The sequence below is a fragment of the Balearica regulorum genome, chromosome 3 (assembly GCF_011004875.1).
Source record: "Balearica regulorum gibbericeps isolate bBalReg1 chromosome 3, bBalReg1.pri, whole genome shotgun sequence".
NCBI classification, from domain to species: Eukaryota; Metazoa; Chordata; class Aves; order Gruiformes; family Gruidae; genus Balearica; species Balearica regulorum.
This window is the reverse complement of record NC_046186.1, coordinates 72,449,156-72,468,228: the sequence shown is the minus strand read 5'-3', so window position 1 is coordinate 72,468,228 and position 19,073 is coordinate 72,449,156. Positions and strand designations below refer to the sequence as shown.

At 42.9% G+C, this 19,073-nt stretch overlaps 1 protein-coding gene across 1 annotated transcript in view; it reads left to right on the top strand.

The window, feature by feature from the left end:
- SASH1 (SAM and SH3 domain containing 1) overlaps nt 1–19,073 on the top strand; it is a 560,220-nt gene that overhangs the window by 520,035 nt on the left and 21,112 nt on the right. The window contains 3 exon segments of the mRNA XM_075748449.1: nt 7,852–7,984; nt 12,056–12,402; nt 16,790–16,861. Coding sequence (XP_075604564.1) covers nt 7,852–7,984; nt 12,056–12,402; nt 16,790–16,861 — 552 coding nt within the window.

The window sequence follows — 19,073 nt, the reverse complement described above, 5'->3', positions numbered from 1 at the left end:
TTTTATTTTCTCGGGTACGAATTTTCCTGTTTTTCATGCATTGCTGTTCCACCCTTGGTTTTCTGAATTGCAGAGAGGTTGGTCTCCAGCACCAGTGCTGTACTTCATTCATTAATAGTACAGCCTACACCAAAGAACAGGGATTCTCTCCAGGCCCTTGCAGCCTTGCCAAAACACAAGATGCAGTTGAGAGCGCCTTGTTAGAGACTCTCTTTGCCATGCATAGAGGAGTCTGCAGGAGAATGGGAAAGGAATGATGTATTCTAACAGATATGGAATAATGTAGTGCAGAGCTTCATTCTGCCACGTATACCTATGACGAGTGATACATGAGTACAGTTGTAATGTCATTAAAATTAATTATGCTAATCAGTGAGAGAAACAGTTCGCCATGAGGAATGTGTCTGGCTTGCAGATGCAAACATCAGCAATGTGCTTCTCAAAATTATTTAAGTAAAACGTGGAAACAGTTAACATCTAGGAATTTGCCTAAGCGACTATTCTGGTATCAAGACAGACCTCCTGGGAGAATTAAATTTTTGTGCTCTTGTTACTTATGACAAATATTTCCCACTAATTTCAGCAAGCAATGTCGTCACCAGCTAATGTGTAATATATCTTTCACCAAAGTAGCCGTTGGATGCTCCTTTGATTTCATTGTAAGTAATCACAGACCGAACCCAGACATGGGATTACAGTTTCCTGCAGTTTACCTGGGGGGGCTGACACTACCACTGCACGTTTTAGACTTCCACAGCCTTTGTAATTCATGCTTTTGCAGTTAATTATGTGAAGTGGCAAAACCATTTATCACCTCTGTTAATTTTCTTAAAAATTTTGGAGGCCTTTATTTGTAACCTCAGGATATGCTGCAGATTATCACATCTGAGCTTCACAGTTTTCTACAAACAGCCTCTGCAAGGATTAGAGGTTTGCGCAACTTTCTTAATGAAACCCAAAACCTTCAAAACTCAAGTTGCAAAGCTCCAAACTTAGATCAGTTTCACTCATGGCCATGAACTTCTAAGGGAATCTGGGATGCATTTCAAGGAAGTCACTGTCATGTTTCACTTGATGTGGGTTGGTATGTTATTGAAATTGGAGAACACTAGCTGGTTTTATCTGAAGCTTAGAGTTTTCCATAGGGTTTTACATCAGAGTTTTGGGGCTGAAGTAATTCAAGGGTAAGAACCCAGCTGCAACATGCCAGTAAATCTAGTTTACATGACCACTAGGGAGTAGAAAAGTTGTGTACGGTCAGTAGTACAAAGGTGGAGAAAATTGGAAAAGGACATTTGGCTAGGTGGCTCATTAAAATCAGCCCGTCATAAAAGGAAATAGATATTTACTCCCACTGTGATTTCACTGTGTGATTGATCTGTGGTGAATCCAGTTTAACTGGCCATTGATGGTATGGTCCTGAGTAAGGGGAACATTTTCTTGGCTTAAAGAGGGTGCTGTTGTGGTATGCCTTTGCTACTGCTTTCCGCCACTGGATAGCAGTGCTCCTAATTAGTAGAGGTTTTGGTCTGTGTTTTCTTGTGCTCTGAGAAGAATCGTCTAAATTCTGGATTTGTCCCAAGGTTTGGGATTAGGTATGGTTGACTATAAGAGGAATGTCAGTTGGCCATCTCAGAGACTGTTTCTTAGGAAGTGAGATCTGAGCCCAGCCTAGGAGGAGAAGCTGGAAGTCACGCTACAATGCTTCATAAAGCCGCAATGTGGCTAATTCTAGACCAGTCTGAGACCTCTGAATTAAACATCATTTGCCTTTCCAGTTCTTAGTGATGTTCTTTTTTTTTTTATAGCACTGAAACCAAGGGGAAGGGGAAAAAAAAAAAAAAGGATCTAAGTTCACTAATTTAAAAAACATTTAAGCAAGGTTTATTTTTCTGTCAAATTAGCCCTTTATAAAGGGAAATTCTATGGGGGGCTTTTTGTCAAAAGAATTAAAAAGTGAAAATAAAAAGAGCCTGGTAAAGGGCTTAAGTTATATTTCCTATAGACACAGCTTCCACTCTAGTGGTCATGTTTGAGGGTCAGTCTTCGTCCTGGCTTTGCAGAGATTCTCTGTAATTTTTTTCTTTCACTGAAATTCCATAGACAGTAATTAAGGAACTGGAGGCCAGCAAGAGGTCAGCAAGCCTTCGTCAGTGAAAACAGGGATTGTTTGCCATGTACAACACTCCCTTTTTTCCTTGTGGTGAATAGAAGATTTGCTTAGAGCTGATGACTTATGCCTTTCTTGCAAGTTATGCAGCTAGCGAGTAACTGGGGGAATCAATCAGTGAGCAGAAAACAGCTAATTGAGTCCAGCATCACGCTTTTTTCTTCTTTACATATTCAGCACTGGAATCGGAGCCAGTTTGGTGTCTGATAATGTAACTCCAGAGAAGAGGCATTTTGTGCGCAGGATTCGGAGCGAATACAATACTTAAGAAGAAGTGTCTGCTCCTAAATTTTAGGGTTACGAAGCTGACAGCAGTTGAGGACTCAGGGGGAATTACTCGAAACTGAGCTTTAGGCCTATAAATGCCGAAGCTGGTAAGTCACTGAGCATGAAGCGTGATGTGGAGAGGATGTGCCTCCTGTTTCAGAGGGAGAAAGAGAAAAGGCTTTTGTGGTTATTCTTAGGCACAGCACAGCATGCATAGCTTTTCTCAGTTCTTCTCTTCTTTTCCTTGGGCTTTTAAGTTATTTTCTGTTCTGTTTTCCTGTCTCTGACTTTATCCAGGCATCTTTAATAAAAATTTTTAAAAAGTTAGAATCGTTGTTTTTTTTGGCGAATGTAAAGTGCGTGTTAGAGAGAAAGAAGAAAGGACACGTGTAGCCACGTCTCCTAAAGGGAACAGCAAAATCTCTTTGCATTCACTACAGAGCTCGTAGTTCTGAAGGGAGCTAGCCAGGGCTGGGGGGTGTGATGTGATATGCCCACGAGTCTGAATGTGGTATTTTGCCCCACTTTGCTGGACAAGGATTGTCTGATAGCCAAAAATAATTGCAGCTTGGGCTTAATGAGATATTAAGAGATTTCCTTGTTTCTTAAGTGGGAGGTTTCCTAGAGATTTCAGTTTGAGGCTGAACTATCACTGAGCATAAAGCAAATTGTAAAATTTTAACATCACTCTAAATGGCTTTACACAGCTCATGTAAAAGTCACATATGTTTTTGTTTATGGAGCTGTAACAGATTAATCAGTTATGATAGCTTTAACTGGATATTGTCCTAGCGTTTCTTAAACATTTTTTATAAGGACCTGGCTAGCAGGCTTTGTCTATCTTGTGTTTTTTAAGGGCTGCTGCTATAACTATGAAGTGTTTCCAAACATAGTCCTGCCGAAAGCTGCCTACTTACTTCTGGTTTACATTTTGCCAATTAATTCCAAGTACCCTAATAAAAGCTAATTTTCTGTGTGTGTGTGTGTGTGCATGTGTGAAGCACTAATTCAAAGGGGGAGGTTAAGATTGTTATTTCTATGGTGTGTGAAATGGGCTGGATGTTAGAGAGCGACAGAGCAAGGCATGTGCCTTGCCTCTAGAGCAGGCAGCAGCAAAGAGACTGCATGAGAAAAGTGGGACAGAGAGCAAAGAGGGCTCCGGGAGCAGAACTATAGAGATGTCCTTGCATATCGAAGTATATGTGCTAATTTCCTATTTGTTCCTGAACAAAAGGCTTTTTACTTTGATCTTACGTACGAGATGATGCAAAGCGTGGCCTTTAGAGGTGCACGAGTAGGAGAAGTATTCCAAGTGGAAGAGACGCTAGAGGTGGCGGCAGGAATTGATCTCTCCTGGATTTGAGAGCATCTTCCTATTTTTGTGGCCATGTTTGTTAGCGGCAAAGAGCTGGGTGGTGGGGACGGGCCTTGGCCTCTCCATAGTTTTCCAGCCATGTGGTACGTGGTGGCCGCAGTCCTCTGCATGCAGTCCTTGGTATTTCCAGATGCTGTTAATTTAGTCCCTGTTTCCCTGAAGTCCTCTGCGCGTTTGTGCAGCCGAGCTCTCCAAGCTGGCGGGTTTCCGCACCGTGAGAGCATTGCAGATGTCGGGGATGCACTTGCTCCAAGCGGCACGGGGAAAGGCGTCCCCGCCCGGCCAGCCCCGCCAAGGGGGCCCCGCAGGCTTCACCGGCTCCCCGGCAGCCCGGCCGAGCCCTGTGCTCTCTCTTTAAAGCAAGCGCGATTTTTGTGCATTGGCTTGGCCAATTTGTTATGGTTTAAGGCTGTGGAGCCAGCTGTCTGCAATCTGATGTAATGTTGCCCTGGAAACCAGAAATGAAACACTTAAGCATTCGCCACAGAATTACTACATACAGCATTAGCCAAAATAATTAAAAGTTGAGCCATATGGGCTTTAAGATGGAAAAATTTGGAGCAGAGGAGATGGAAGTTAAGTTGTTCCTATTTACAGTACTGCAAATCCATTTGTTTTCCCCTTGGAGCGTGGGGAGAGGCCTGCTCTGGCAATGCGCGGGGGAACGGGGAGATGGAGCGGCCCTGGCTGTTTTACCGGCACGTTAATGGTGCTGAGGCTTGGCCTGACGGGACTCTGGGGGAGCAGGGGGGCATGCAGCATGGCCTCCTCCCGTGCCGGCGAGCCTAGCCTCTTGCATATGTGTCATTCCCTCTTTAACAGACTATGTCTACCCTTTTGCAGTGCTGCAGCACACTGAAATGCTTGTTAAGGGGGGGAAAGGTGGGGGGGCGGTGTGCCAGCAGCCAGCTGCATGGGAGCCCCATGCCAAGAACTGGCTGCTAGAGCTGTCCGGGAAGCCATTTCCCCGTCCTGCTGCACACTGGGGAGACTGGGGTGATTTTTCCGATCTGAAGTCAGGAACAGCCACCAAAAACCCCCAATTCGGTCACCAAGGAAGCGGGGAGGGCAGAGTGGGTTGGGACAGTCAAAGCATCCAAGTTCAGTGATTTCCAAATATGTCGCTTACAGTCTGAATGCTTTACATTTCTGTTTTCTGTTTAATATTAGCTGTAAAAGAAAGCATTGCTTGAACTGGAAAATTAAGCTCTGTTTCCCATGTGCCAAAATGGAAACTTTTGATAATTTCAAGGCCTTTTTTTTTTTAAAATTGTCAAAAACAGGAAGCGAATCAAAAGTAACCATTTTTCAAAATGGTTTCATTTTCATGGAATAGTATTGTTTCACAAGAAATTTTCCTAAGCGGCACCACTGGCGTAGTCACCAACATTTTCAGTCCTTTTTGCATAAATTTATTAGCCATCCTTTTCCTTTACAGGAGATTTTCCATGCCATGTGCTATACCCAATATGATAGGAAATAGGCTGCTGGAGAGAGACTGACTTTGGTTTTATTCTCGCCTCTCTCAGCCAAGCACCAGCGCTAGGAAGGGTGGGGGAAGACCCAGGCTCAAAGGGTGCCGGGAATCCTGATGCATTGGGGAAAAGCAGCTGGCACTTGGATCCAATGGGACTTCATTTTGAAGTGTGGTGGGGACCTGCTGTACTACCTATTCGGGTCTGATGTCGGTACCTTACGTTGAGGCTGTTTTGGTGCTCACTTTCACTGCGGTGGTCATGAGTGCAAATGTCAGACATTGTAAAAGTTTTTGTTGTTATCGTTGGGTCTTCATAACACAAAGGGGGACAGTTCTTTATCAGATACCAGTGGTGCAAAAGTAAAACTTGTTGCTTATTCTTTGATGAAATCCTGGGTGGGAGGACCATGTACAAGCCATTCTCTAAATCATACAGAGCTCACAGTTTTACAAACAGTAGTCTTGCAAACTAAGGGTGTCCGAAAAGTAATGAAGGAAAGCGATGACTTAGAGTAATTGCATTTCAAACAAACATAATTTGAGTGCAGAGTATGCATGATGGGTGCTTGCCAGGATGTGCTTCGTGGCCTAAGAAGTCTTGACTGAACTTCTTGGTTATGGTTAATAATCCATTTGTCATCTTATCTAAATATGTCTGTCTTGTTGTTTGACATGCCACTAAGTTGTCCCAGCCATAATCTCTGAATTAATGCTCAGCTTGCTGCTTAATTTCTCTTGATATAAACAAATCTGGTACTCCTCTTTACAGCCCTATTTTTCCCAAAGGAACATTATTAATTACCTAGCCAGCCTGTACCTGTAATAAACTCATTCCTGCGGCTCTCGGATGGCAGAATGGCAATTCCTGCTGCCATATGTGGCCCATTTGCTATTCCTTCTTGTTTTGGAGTAACATGAAGTTTGTGGGAGATCAGTAATTGAGAGTGCCCTTGCAGAAAGTGGCTGAAGTTTGCTCTGGTGTGGTTCTGCTGGCCTTGTGAGGTGCGTGCCTCTGAGGTTGACTTTCAGAGCTGCCCTGGCTCCTGCAGGCACTGTTTGTGCCTTTGAAAGTGTACCCATGCATCTGCAGCTGCTAATTGATGTCCTGCCCCGTGGCATCTACCGTTGTTACCACATCCTGATATTTAAGTGTATTAGAAAAGCAGAAAGCATTTTTTATATTTGGACTGTCTTTTATTTCTTTTTTTCAGCCTCTGGGTAAGAAAAGACAGCATTTTTGGTGGGGAAGAGGAGAGGGTGACTTTTTTTTTTTTTGGCTTGCATTTGGGTTTTTTTCTTTTTTTAAAAGTTTAATTAAGGAGAAGAAGAAAAAAGGATGAGTGTGCTGTGGAAACCCAGATAGCTGTGCCGGCAGGAAGTTGCATGAGGGTTTTAGAGCCGACCATTAGGAATGCGGCAAATTGGCTGGGACTGCGGGTGAAAACAAAGGTATACGATCCATACCACGCTCCAGCTGGAGCCCGCGCAGGAACGCGCAGCGGCGTGCAGTGCCAGGGCTGTCCTGGCCAAGCCGAAGAGCCCTGCCGGCCTCCTCTCCTCTCTCCCCTTCCCCTCCCCCCACTGCTTTCCACATTCTGAACTGATTAAGACAGAGGAAGTAGCACATAGAACGTTGGATCTGGCTCGAAAATCGAAGTCGTCGTCTTGTTCACAAGGAATGGATTGTTTCAGCTTGTTGTGTCACTGCTGCTGGAGAGAAGGGAATTTTTTTTTGTCTCTGTAATGTTTGATACTTGAGGGAAAACAGCTGGAACTGAGCATACTGGATCAGATGCAAAACGAAACGGGATGCTGGGGAATATGGACTGCACTGTATATCTGAAAAGGTCAGAGTTTTCCCTTGGTCAGTGCTGGAGGAATGCTGTGTCCATCTTAATTCCAGCCTCGAGAGCGTTCAGGAGGAGTGTAGGGAGCAGGGAGGAGGAAAGGAATATTTTGTAGCTGTGGCAGTTCGTGAGCGAGGCAGATGAGGTCTCCTCCTTCCTTTTCCTTCCCATCCCTTTCTTGTGCTGCTGTTTTTGATTTTCTGGGAAGACTGGGGGGAAAAAAAAAAAGAGAAGTCGTCAATGACAGAGCTTCAGTTTGGAGAAGCTGTTTATAACCAGGTTTAAACAGCAAGTTCTGAGATGCCAGACAGACCAGTGACTGACCCAAACCACAGGAGCATAACTGGTATGGTAAGAAGAGCCCTAGGAAAGAGCCCTGCCTGAAACGTACTGAGAGAGGACGTTGGAAGTAGTTATTACACAATGCATGGGAAGAAAGACAAGGGCAGGAATGCATTTTAATGCCTAGGATCTTACGTTGCACATATTTAGAAATCAAAATGGTATGTCATGCTCTCAGGAAAAAAAAAAAAAAAAAAAAAAGCCAAGAAAACCCTCAGTAATTTAAATGTTTCTGTCTGATCTGGGATGAAAATACAATGCTAGTTACAGAGCTGCATTGACACAGCGCAGCAGATGAGCTGGGTTAACTTGACTTGAAGCACCAAGCCGGGGAACTACTACTTTATTAATATTCCCTTTGTTTCTTTGCCAGTCAAGAGAACAATCCGATGATGAAACAGAGGAGTCCGTGAAGTTTAAGAGGTTGCACAAGCTGGTGAATTCTACTCGCAGAGTCAGGAAGAAACTCATAAGAGTAGAAGAAATGAAAAAACCCAGCACAGAAGGTAAAAAGTATTGTGCATGTGTTTAAAACTGTGTGTGTGAATGAATGTTTCTATTGAGAGGGCACAGAAAGTGGAGGGCTGGAGGAGGGGAGGGGTGGAGTGTTCTTAAGGGACAGTGGGAAAGACTGCCTTGCCTATGGTGCATGCCTTACCCAAGTAATGCATTTTGAGACTATGGAAGGAGGAAGGTGACAGCCTAGAATATGGTTACTGCTGATCTCCTGGTACTCCCACAGCAGTGCTGGAGAGCCCCTCATTAAGAGATTAGAACTTGGTTTATGTTTTATGCCCCATGCTGGGGAGGGAATGAGACTAAGAGCAATCCCAGCCAGCAGCCCCACAGGCTCAGCAACGAGGTCAGCAGAGCCACCACCATATTGCTCCCTACTCCAAGGCCTGGGACAGCATGCAGGTGAAGCTCTCACTAGTTTTGGGAGGGTAGCAGCCGGTTGGTAGGTACAGTCGTGCCATGGCATCATCGTGTGGCAAAAGTACAGAAACTCTATCAGACACTCTTGTGGGATGGTGACTGCCTTGTGTAATATTAACTCCTACTTCTAGGGGAGCCTGCTTGCAGTTTGGTTCCTGAATGAGCCCTGCTGCCAAGAGAGAGGGGGAGAGGTGGAGAGAAGGGAGGAGGAGGAGGGTGGGGAAACGGGAAGCAGAGTTCAGCCCCTGGGAATGCCATGCTGCAGAATTAACTCTGGATGACCTGTACCCGTGTGTGAGTACTCAGATTAATGGAGCCTTGGGAGCTTCTCTGCACAGCCCTGTTTGAGTCCTCACTGGAGTTGTGGCACCCCTCCATGTTAGTGGGCTTCCTGGGATTGTGTGCTGATTCCTCTCAGCTTTGCAGTGAGCTGAGCTGTATTATGATTCCTTCCTAGAGCATTTAAGGAGGACGTGTGTATCTTCTTGGGGATGTGGCAGGAAGCTGTTGGCAGATTTATGATCTAGTCTGCCTCTCTCCTGCGTGGTGATGGTGTTACTGGCTGGCGTGAAAAGCACAACCAGTCTAGAGCTCTGGACCAGATAGCTGTCTTGGTCTGAAACGGTTTTGTCCCCTCATAGGGTGTGCATAAAGCTGGGTTACCTTGGAAGCAAAAACATGGATTATGAGATGGGGCAAACAAAACAGGGCTATTTTTCCTCCTCTCTGAGGAAAGAAGGACCCCAGAGAGGCCTGTCCTTCCCTGGGTGCCTGGGGAAAGCTGCAGGGAGCAATCAGCCAGAGGCTTCAGGAGTGGGAGCAGCTGCAGGAGCAAGCAGCCCAGGGGCCACTGGACATGCAGACGCCTTCCTGCGGTTTGACCAGACTTTCTCTTCAGCATGTTAACTGTCTGTTTTGCTGTCTATTCCCTCTCTTACAGCGCTTCACCTCCTTATTTTCTTTTGTCCTTCAGTCTTTCATTTAAGTGTCCCAGTTCCTTCCAGGTTTTTTTCCACAGTTTTCCACCCCTGCCCTCCCACCACCCCACCCCACACCCCCGCACACACACCCCCCCCCCCCCCCCGAAAAAAAATTGCTCTGCTTCCTTCTTCTCCATCTCCTACCTGTCTTCTCTGTTTGTACAGGCTTTTCTGAATAAATTATCTATAACTCTGAGTTTGTACTTTATCTAGCACTCTGGAGTTCCTTTATAGGTTGGCTCTAGGGAAACTCTGTAGCAAAAACAGTTATTGCTAATTAAGAACATCAATTACTTCTGCATAACTTTTACATAAGTAGAAGGGACCTTAAGTAGCCAAGTCTATATTAGGAGTAGATATCTATGGCTTTCCTTTCAGTAAATTCTCCCCATATCCAGATTTTCATGTGGCAAATTAAAAGTGCTTCATGAATGCTGTCCACCCCCATATCTCATAATGTACGTCCGTATTCCCATTTGGATATGTCAGAGGGCTCTGCAAGATCACACAAAATACTGTGGTCAGATTTGGGGATTGCCGTCTGGCCTTCCAAGTTACCTGTGGTTGACTGGATCGGTTCTTGAGCTGTTGGCTGCTGCTGTTTGAATCTGTGTTATGAATGTTGAAATACTAAATTGCTAGGTTTTGGGAGTTGACTATAAATTTTGATTGACTAGCATCAGTAAAATTTCAATAAATTCATCAGTGTTCAACAGCCTTTAACAAAGTGTGAGAGTAGGTTTGGTTTGAAAACTTGATGTGCGGTTCCCCAGAAGAAAGATTCCTCATAAATCCTCCTCAAGAATTTCTTCACAAAGAACAACTTTGCCAAATTTCCCTTATACATTCCTTTAATTTTTGAAGAAAAGTATACTAGTCCCAGATCCTTCTCCCACATTTCTACTATTGACTGTGTTATCACACTAAATATACATCTGGATGATCTGGTACTCACTAGAATGTGCCAATGTGTGAATCTGTGTGTATTTTGTGTTAGTCTGCTCCTAGTGAGCTAAATAACTGAAGCTTCCTAATTCCTGGGCACCATTCTTATATAGCATTTAAAAACAAATCACTTCTACATCTGTGTCATTATGGCTTTGTGTCATGGACTCCCTCCAAATAACATCTGTTACAGTGTTGACACACAATGCATATTTTACAAGCTGTTTAAAAACATATTTACTCGATGGACTAAAATTGTTTATCAGCACATACTTAGTCCCAGGAGAATGTCTATTTTCTGTTCAAATTGAGAAGTAGAGGGGAAAAAGAGCAAGTTGGGCAGTCCAGTGAAAGTGGTGTCAAAATCAGACTCCAGTCTACAGACCTACCCCAGAAAAGTTCTCAAGAGTGAAAGTTATGTGTCAGATGTGATCCACTATCCCTTCAATGTCACAGCAAGTTTTGTCTTGGTAAAATAACATCTTAGGTTTCAGCAAATGTGTGTCAAATATGTTTTGCCAACAGAGTGAACTGAAGGTAAGACAGGAAGTCTGTACATGGCAACTAATCTTCTCTCATCTTGAAATGTGTCCTCTGCTATTGAATTCAGTAAATCATAGTAGTGGTTCAAATTTAGCTCTGCTGTAAGGCTGTGGAAGCAATCAAAGATGAAGGCAGATTTGGGTCAGGCAAGAAATTTATTTTGGCAAGAAATAAATACAGTCACATTTCTGTATGTGTTTCTGATGCATATCTATGAATGCTGTGAAATTTGTCAGGCAGGACTGAGGAGGATGTGTACTCTTGTTTGACTCTTTCCTCGTAATGGTATCTAATACCTGAGCCCATGCTTTGCTCAGAAGAAAACACCAGAGAAAAGCTTCTTAAATGATAAATGTGAAAAGGATTTGCAATTTCAGGTCCTTTATTCCCTTCCCTCCACTCCAAAAGGGAGACCTGGCTGTTTGCCCATCTCTAGTGCTTGCACTGCAAAAAGTCTTCTTCCATTTCTGTGTACTACATATTTGGTGAAAAACAAGTGTTTCTGTCATTACCAGGGCACTGTTGAAATTGGCACACCTGCAATTCGACCTACTTTTTTTTCTTTGCATCTGTTTAAGTAAATTCTGTGTGATGAAAATTGGTGCCTCTTCCCCCATCGAAAAGCCAGAACTTTTAATTTCATCCTGGAGCTCAGCTCCATAACTTTCTGGGGAAAATACTGCTTTCTGCAGCAGCAGCAGCAGCACTGGGCATTGGAAAACTGGACCTGAGAGATACTTGTTTGGTTTTTAATATCTGACTATACTTCTGGCCTATTGTAATCTCACTAGAGTGGAGCATCATATGCAAGTATCAGAAGAAAAACATGAGAAACAGATCCCAGTTTCAGCTTTTAAGGGGTTCTTAGTGAGAGCATCTGTGGTCTTACTTAGCTGCAGATGAAAGAGAGAAACTTAAAATAACAAGGAGTTTACTTACAGGATGCTCTCATCTGTCTACTGTTAACTCATCCCAGAACTCTCACTTCATGAATGGAAGGAACTGCTTCAGATTTATCCACTTGCAAATAACTTCTGGGCTGCTTATATCAGGAAGAGTTTTCTTCCATTTTAAGTGGGTGATATCTTAAATAAATACAATAAGGCTCTACAGGGAAACATCTTAGAGAATTATGATCAATGACGTCCGTTGTGCTGCTTTTGTCCCCTGTAGGTGTTGAAGAACACTCGCTTGACAACTCTCCTATACTGGATGACAGGTCAGCACTTTACTCTGGAGTTCACAAGAAGCAATTCTACTTTGACGGCTCCTGCGAAAAGCAGCCAGAGGATGAGTCGGACTCACTTACTACTTCTCCCTCATCCAGCAGTCTTGATACATGGGGAGCTAACCGGAAGCTGGTGAAGACCTTCAGCAAAACTGATAGCCGTGGCCTTATCAAGCCTCCCAAGAAACTTGGGACATTTTTCTCTTACCCAGAAGAGGAGAAGACCCAGAAAGTTTGCCGCTCCTTGACAGATGGGGAAATGAAGAAGAGCCTCGGCTCACTGAGCCACGGGGTAAGTACAGAAAGCATTTGCTTTTATGACAGCAACAGGCACAAGCACCATCTTCTGGTGTCCCTGGAGGAGATTCAGAGTGTAAGGAAGCAGATCCGATTGAAGAAAATGGATACTAACTATTCCTGTTCCAGAGCTTTTCTTTGCCAGCGCCCTGCTAGGAAAGGAGCATCCCCCACAACTTGCGACCTACAATTACTGCGGCACAAAACAAAAGGGGGTGGAGGTTGTGGCTTCCCAAACAGAAGGCTACGAGGGCGCACTTCTGTCAGCGAATTCAATATCACCTATGTGGTGGAGAGAAGCCTGTACAGTCACCTCAACCTCTCACAGCTGGTGCGTCCCGTTACTGACAGGACCCTGAGCAAGGCCGACAAGCAGGACCTGAGGAGATGCCTGCTGGAGGAGGATGAGGAGGCCAAGAGGAAGTGGGCTGCTACAGTGGATCGCTGTACTAAAAGGGTTCTCTTGAGAATCCACCAAAAGTCTGTGAGTCAAAGAGTTGTCATGAAGGTGGTCTTCCAGTTTCTGTGAGGTTGCAGTCAACACTTTCTGCTTTATACTTTTAACTAAAATTCAGTGCTTCTGGTTTCTTTGCCGTTAGAAACTCTTAAGCACTCTTATTCAGCTGTAAGGGAAGAGTTTGATATAATCTCGTCAGAGAAGAGTTTTGTTGAGTCTGCAGTTTCTATGCGCGCAGAATAACTCGATGAAGAGAGAGCAAATACGACAAAATGCTGCTTTTTAAATTCACCTAGTGCAGAAATTGAGGTGAACAGGTGAACAGAGGAACTTTGAGATGCTATAAATGTGTTCTTTGTGATGCTTTGGGAGTCGGTATTCCCTTAAAGGGATACCAATAAATGAACAAAATTTTCAGAGGATTAGAGCATCCTTAGTCAACTGTGCTCTGTTTCTCTCCTGTTGTCATTGCCCCGTACTGGCCCTCCACTTCTCAGTTTGCATCTTATCAAGTCATCCACCCAGCTCTGTATTCTCTGTTACATGCACAGCTGCAGAAGGACAGGGAGTTTTACATTATGTAGACACTGCCCTCCTGCTTGCTGCTCACCACCACCAGAAGTGCCCCTTCTGCTCTGTCCCTGGCCACCGCTCCTTCTATCTAGCATGGGGTGAAGGTGGTACCTTCCTTCAGAGCATTGTGGAAAGGGAGTAAGGGGTGGCCAAAAAAAGGAAACTATGCTTTACAATGGGAAATTAAGTGATCTGAGCACTCCAGAGATATCCAAAGCTGCTTCCTGATTATATGACCCAGTTTTTACAGTTCCCTTTACCATGATGCTGAGTTTCCTAGGAACTTGCCTTTGAGGCCAGCCAGGTCTCCAAAGCTGACAGTCTGTTGTCTAGTTGACAGTGTAGATATGTTCCCTACTTCAGTGGGTGGAAACAGCAGCACACCCGTAACATTAAGCAAGATGTTCCAGTGAACAATATAGTAGAAACAGCTTTTCCTCTTGAACTACAGATTTTATTTGGAGAGGTCTCTTCTTCATTTCTTGAGATGTGAGGTATTCTTGATTGTCACAGCCTTGGTCTCCTTGAATAACCTGTGGGAGGTGACCAAGCCTTCATGGTTCACTTTTTGCTCTTCAGCCACAAAATAGATAGGTTTTTCCTACCCAGTACTGTGAACATTCTCTCTTGGCAGCTTCACTATTTCGTCTGCATTGACTGCTTGCCCTGCCACTCACAGACATTGTTTTCCCCTAAGGATATTACAATGATAAGAGAAACCGTCCTTTTGTGGGTTGAACAATAGGAGTAACTCAGGCAAAAGAGCATACTCGTATGTTCTAGAGGTGCCCCATAATTAAAAATACCATCTAAAACTCTTTGTAAATACAGATGACAGAAACAAGCTTTTCAGTTCTTCTAATAGGTAGTCTCACTATAGTAAACCATCTAGACTGACTTGCTTATTCACAGAGACACAGACAGAGAAGAAATGGGTAGTGTTTTGTTCTTGTTGAGGAACTCCTCAGTCAACTGCTCCTCCAGCCTTGTTTGAATGGGATAAATGGTGGAGACACGCTGCTTTTACTGGCTTTTTCAACACGCTTCTTCCTGAAACAGCAAAAAGCTGGCAAACTTCAATTAATTCCATTCCTTTTTCCTAGAAACACTTAATGTTTGTTTGCTGCAACCTCAGGGAAATTGCAATGCCTATGTATTCAGTGGAATTGGTCACTCTGTCTTGCCTTGCCATTCATTTTGTCATTTATATTTGTTTCAGTGACCTGGACATGCATGAAATTTTCAAATCGCATCAGTTTTTCTTTTCTCCCAAAACGATAATACTTTTGATTGCATGGCCATTCCATTGAATATCCCTCTCCTCATCCACAGACCTTTTGTTTGGTACAGTATTGCCAGGGTCACTACTGGAATCTGAAGGCAGAAGTTAACCGTATGGGGAGATCCATAATGAAACAATAAGCATCCTTACTATGGTACATTTATTCAGAAGCTTTTAACCAACAGACATTTTGCTCTCTGAGAAGAGAGCTTTAGGAGGAGCTCTGGCTGGTTTGACAGACAAGTTTGCTCAGAGCAGTTCCAGATGTCCTCTCTTCATTGCTGGGATTACCATACACTGTAGGATTAGTTAGAATGGACTCTTCACAGAAGGACAACATTACTCATAGCTAAACATGCTGTGCTTTAAAAACTGATCTTATTACTTGTGGTTGGTCTCAAGTGCTTTCCAAAACCAATTTTTAAAAGCTATGCCATAGTCACATTGCCTTCTAGAAAAGAAAACATTAAATTATTTTAATGTGTGTGGGGCCTAGACAAAGCTGGCTTTGAGTTCTAGTAGAGTTGTGGTGGGTACAAAAGCTGTCATCCAAGCACTGTAGGTACACAGCACCCAACATAGAAGCTAGAAAAGAAAACTTTTTAAAAGCTATTAATACGTATGCTGATTAGTGGTGAACAGGGCAGGAAGAATAGTTACTTTAATAGAACTAATTGATATAATTGTTTACTAAGTGGCACAGTTTATAGAGCTTGCTTCTTCCTAACAGACTGTCAAAGCAGAGTGGTAGTTCTCAGGTGGTGGGTTTTCACTGACTCTCAAGTACACACTCACGGTACTGATTGGGCAATCATTTGTAGGTCTGATCTGATGCTTAGCTGAGTCTGAAGGTGTCTTTGAAGTTACTCTGTTGGGTAGTTCAGGCCCTAAAAACTTACAGTTCGCAAGTGGTTGATCTTCTGCCTCCTGTCTGTCTCAACTGTACTGCTGAAGAGAATACTTATAACAGACATCTGCCTGTCTCGCAACCCACGCTCAGCGCCCAGAGTTGAAGTTGTGCAAGTAAATTGTAACTGCCATACCTTCATTTCCCTGGATTGTTATGTGAGACTTCGGGCAGGGCCAGATACTTGAGTACTGTGCAACTGGTTGTTCAGTGGCCAAATAAAAAGTCAAAGGTTTTACCTTTTGGATTGCAAAGCAAAAGCTGGATTCTTTCTGAGCCCCCTTCTAGTGTCTAGTCTTTTTTCAAGTGATACCAAAGCTTTAGCAGAGATTCGTCTGCCACAGTTAAACAGTGATTGGCTGTGGAAATGCAACTGTACTGAGTTTGGTTGCCCTCTCCTTGTGGGAGGGAAGCAGTGTCAGAGTGCTGATATTCTTTTCTTTATTCAGGATGATTATGATAAACTGCATCTGTGCATTCAGCCAAAACTGAGTCACTCCACTAGGTGATTGTGGCACTGTAAATATAGCATACTTTCTCCAAGAAGTAGCAGAGCTGCCACGTTATCAGCACAGGTGTGATGGTACATACCTAATCTGGAATCAGGGCTTGCTGAGTCTCAGGGGGCACAATGCTTATGGAGAGCTGGGCTGGTTCTTCCCTCCTCTTACCAAGAGCTTGCCTTACGAGGCCTCTAGTGTTTCCCTGTATTTCAGTGGAAATGGAGTCTATGCAGCTGTTCCCAGAAGGTAGGTTATGAAATGCTTTAAAAGATTGGTGGTTCTCTGTTTCAGTGCTACTGTGGACTTATTTATGAAGGCAGATGGGAGTGCTGAGGTGGAGTTGCCAGCACCGTGGAAAACTTGATGCATAAGATCAACAGTTTCGTCAGACCAAGAAATCTTTTTTTTTCTTTTTAAAAAGAAGAGTAGGCAATAGATGACTCAACAGCAGCAGACCTTAGGCCAAAGAGTTGTCTCTGGAAAAGACGAATTATTCAAATTGCTTTGTAACAGATTTCTTGATTTATAATCTCCCATCCTTTTGTTTGTTTGTTTCCATTTTTGCAGACATTTGTGTTTTCACTGGTATTCTCCAAGTCATAGATGTTTTGAGTGAGCTAATCATTGTGATAGAACTGTATCCATCCTTATTTTTTGCAGAGAACCTGTAGCTTTGGAGGATTTGACTTGACAAATCGTTCCCTTCATATTGGAAACAGTTCTGACCAACTGGTGAGTTTAAGACAAGAAGGCGCAGACTTGAAATAGCATAAAATGAAATATGCAATAGAGTTATAATAGACTGAAGTGTAATTTAGGTCTGTAATAACAGTTTGGGGATCCAAGAAAGCAGAGTATCTTTGTTAACCTCAAACTTCCTTAGCTTTGAGAATAACATACCCACCCATATCCATGTGTGTATAAGTATTTATATATCGTATGTGTAGAGGCAGGAACAAGTGATCAAAGTGCGGATCTGGAGGCACATCTGTGGGCTACTCTTATGTCTGACTTCCTCAAAGCATCACCCCAGGCAAAACATACGATTGGTATACTTTCTTGGTAAAAATATTTACTGTTTGGAATGATGAGGCAAACTTTCATTCGCTGAAGATCTGCAAGTTATTTGGGTGGAAGTCATTATGTAAGAGATTTATTATTTGTTTTCTCATTGTATCTAAGAGTTCTGGAGTACAGCAGGATCCCATTGTGCTGGGTGCTGCGCAATTCATCTCGGAGTTCTTTGTATTTAAGAAAAAAAACACCTCCCCTGAGAATTAATTCCATTTTATGTTACTCATGTTGATCCCAGAGTTACTGTTGGTCAGCCCGCGGCCAAAAATAACGGAACAGAAATGAGCCAGAACATTATATCAAATGAAATTGCCAACATTTTTTTTTTCCTTTTGCCGATATATGTTTTTCTTTTCTATTTGAACATTGGTTCTGATAACTTCTCTGTTCACTTAAATCAAGCCAAAATTGTGAAACATTTTATATGGCAGCATTATATCATTTTTTTATGTCAGCTGGGTTTTTTGGGGTTGTTTTTGCTTTTCTTATTTTTTTTAAACATCATCAATTACCCCTAAATTGGCCAAAACTGTGGGTGATTATTCTTCAATTTTCAACTCAGTAAAAAAGTTAACTTCCAAAGTTAGTGTTTATCTTTAAACATAGATACTTTGGCATATTTTCTTCAGATTGGTTTTGATATAGGAAAGTGTGAAATCTAGATGTTACATTTTTCCCTACTAACATCAGCAGTGGGAGAGATGTGGTGCACCAGAATAACATATGCAGATCAAGGGTTTTTTTCCTGAAAACATTTAAGTCCATTAAGTGGAAGGTTTTTTTCCAAAAAGATAAGGCAAAGAGCTGTCCTTAATTTCTGCTGAAAGACCAAAAGTTACCAAAGAAGTTGTAATCACAAACAGCTTGTAAAGGAAAAAATTGTTGGAAATGAAATATCAGCTGAATTTCAGAGAAACTTTTGGGGAGAACATTAGTAAAGTAGCAAACATACATAAAATTATAAAAAAAGATAGATCTTTTATGTAGAATATAGTGAACACTTACTTTAGGGTTTGTTATCTCATATACCTAGATTGTCCTTAGAAGGATTATTGAACCACGTCAGAGACCAACTCCAATAGTCACTCTATTTGGTCAAACAGATTTTGGTCCTTTTTGCGTTACGATTTTTGGTGCACCCTTGACAATGGAGGGTGCTGGTGGTAGCTCTAATGAAGCTGCCTCGCTGTGGTTCCTGACACGCTGTAGAAGGAAAAGCCGTGTCTAACATGCTGCCTGGACAATCTGAATAAGGGCTGAGTCATACAAGTAAGTTTGGCAAAATGTCAGCCGATCCATGTTCATTCTTTGCATGTGCTTGTGGTATAAGTAAATGCTAGGTATCTTAAGCTGGGTTAGAAAAGGTTAAATGTGTTCAAAGCAGCTGGCCTTTGTCATCCACTATATATGAACCAGCTAATTTAGTTCAGCAGTACCCTGTTGTGTGTCTTAAGAATAGCCGTGCAAGTGTAACTTTCTACCACGGTTGATGGATTTAGTAGCTTTTTTTGGGTTGTTTTTTTTTTAATAAACAATCCACAGTAAAACCACAGAGATGGTCATCAAGAGAGGTTAATGCCTGTCTGAAAATAAAAAGTAAATTTGGGTAGCCAAATGTAGGTATCCATATATATACACACACACACAGAGATATATATTTGGCTAGGATCTCAGAGGTACCTTTACTCCTGTTAAACTGTATGTAATATTGACCGACATGAGCCACAAATAGTGTATGTCCTGTCAGGAGGGCTTAGCCTGAAACGGTGGTGCTTTCTGTCAGGTCACTTTCCTGAAACTCAAAGGGATAAAGGCATCCTAACAGACCCCAGCACATCTACACTCAGTACCTGCAGAAAAGGTTACGAAT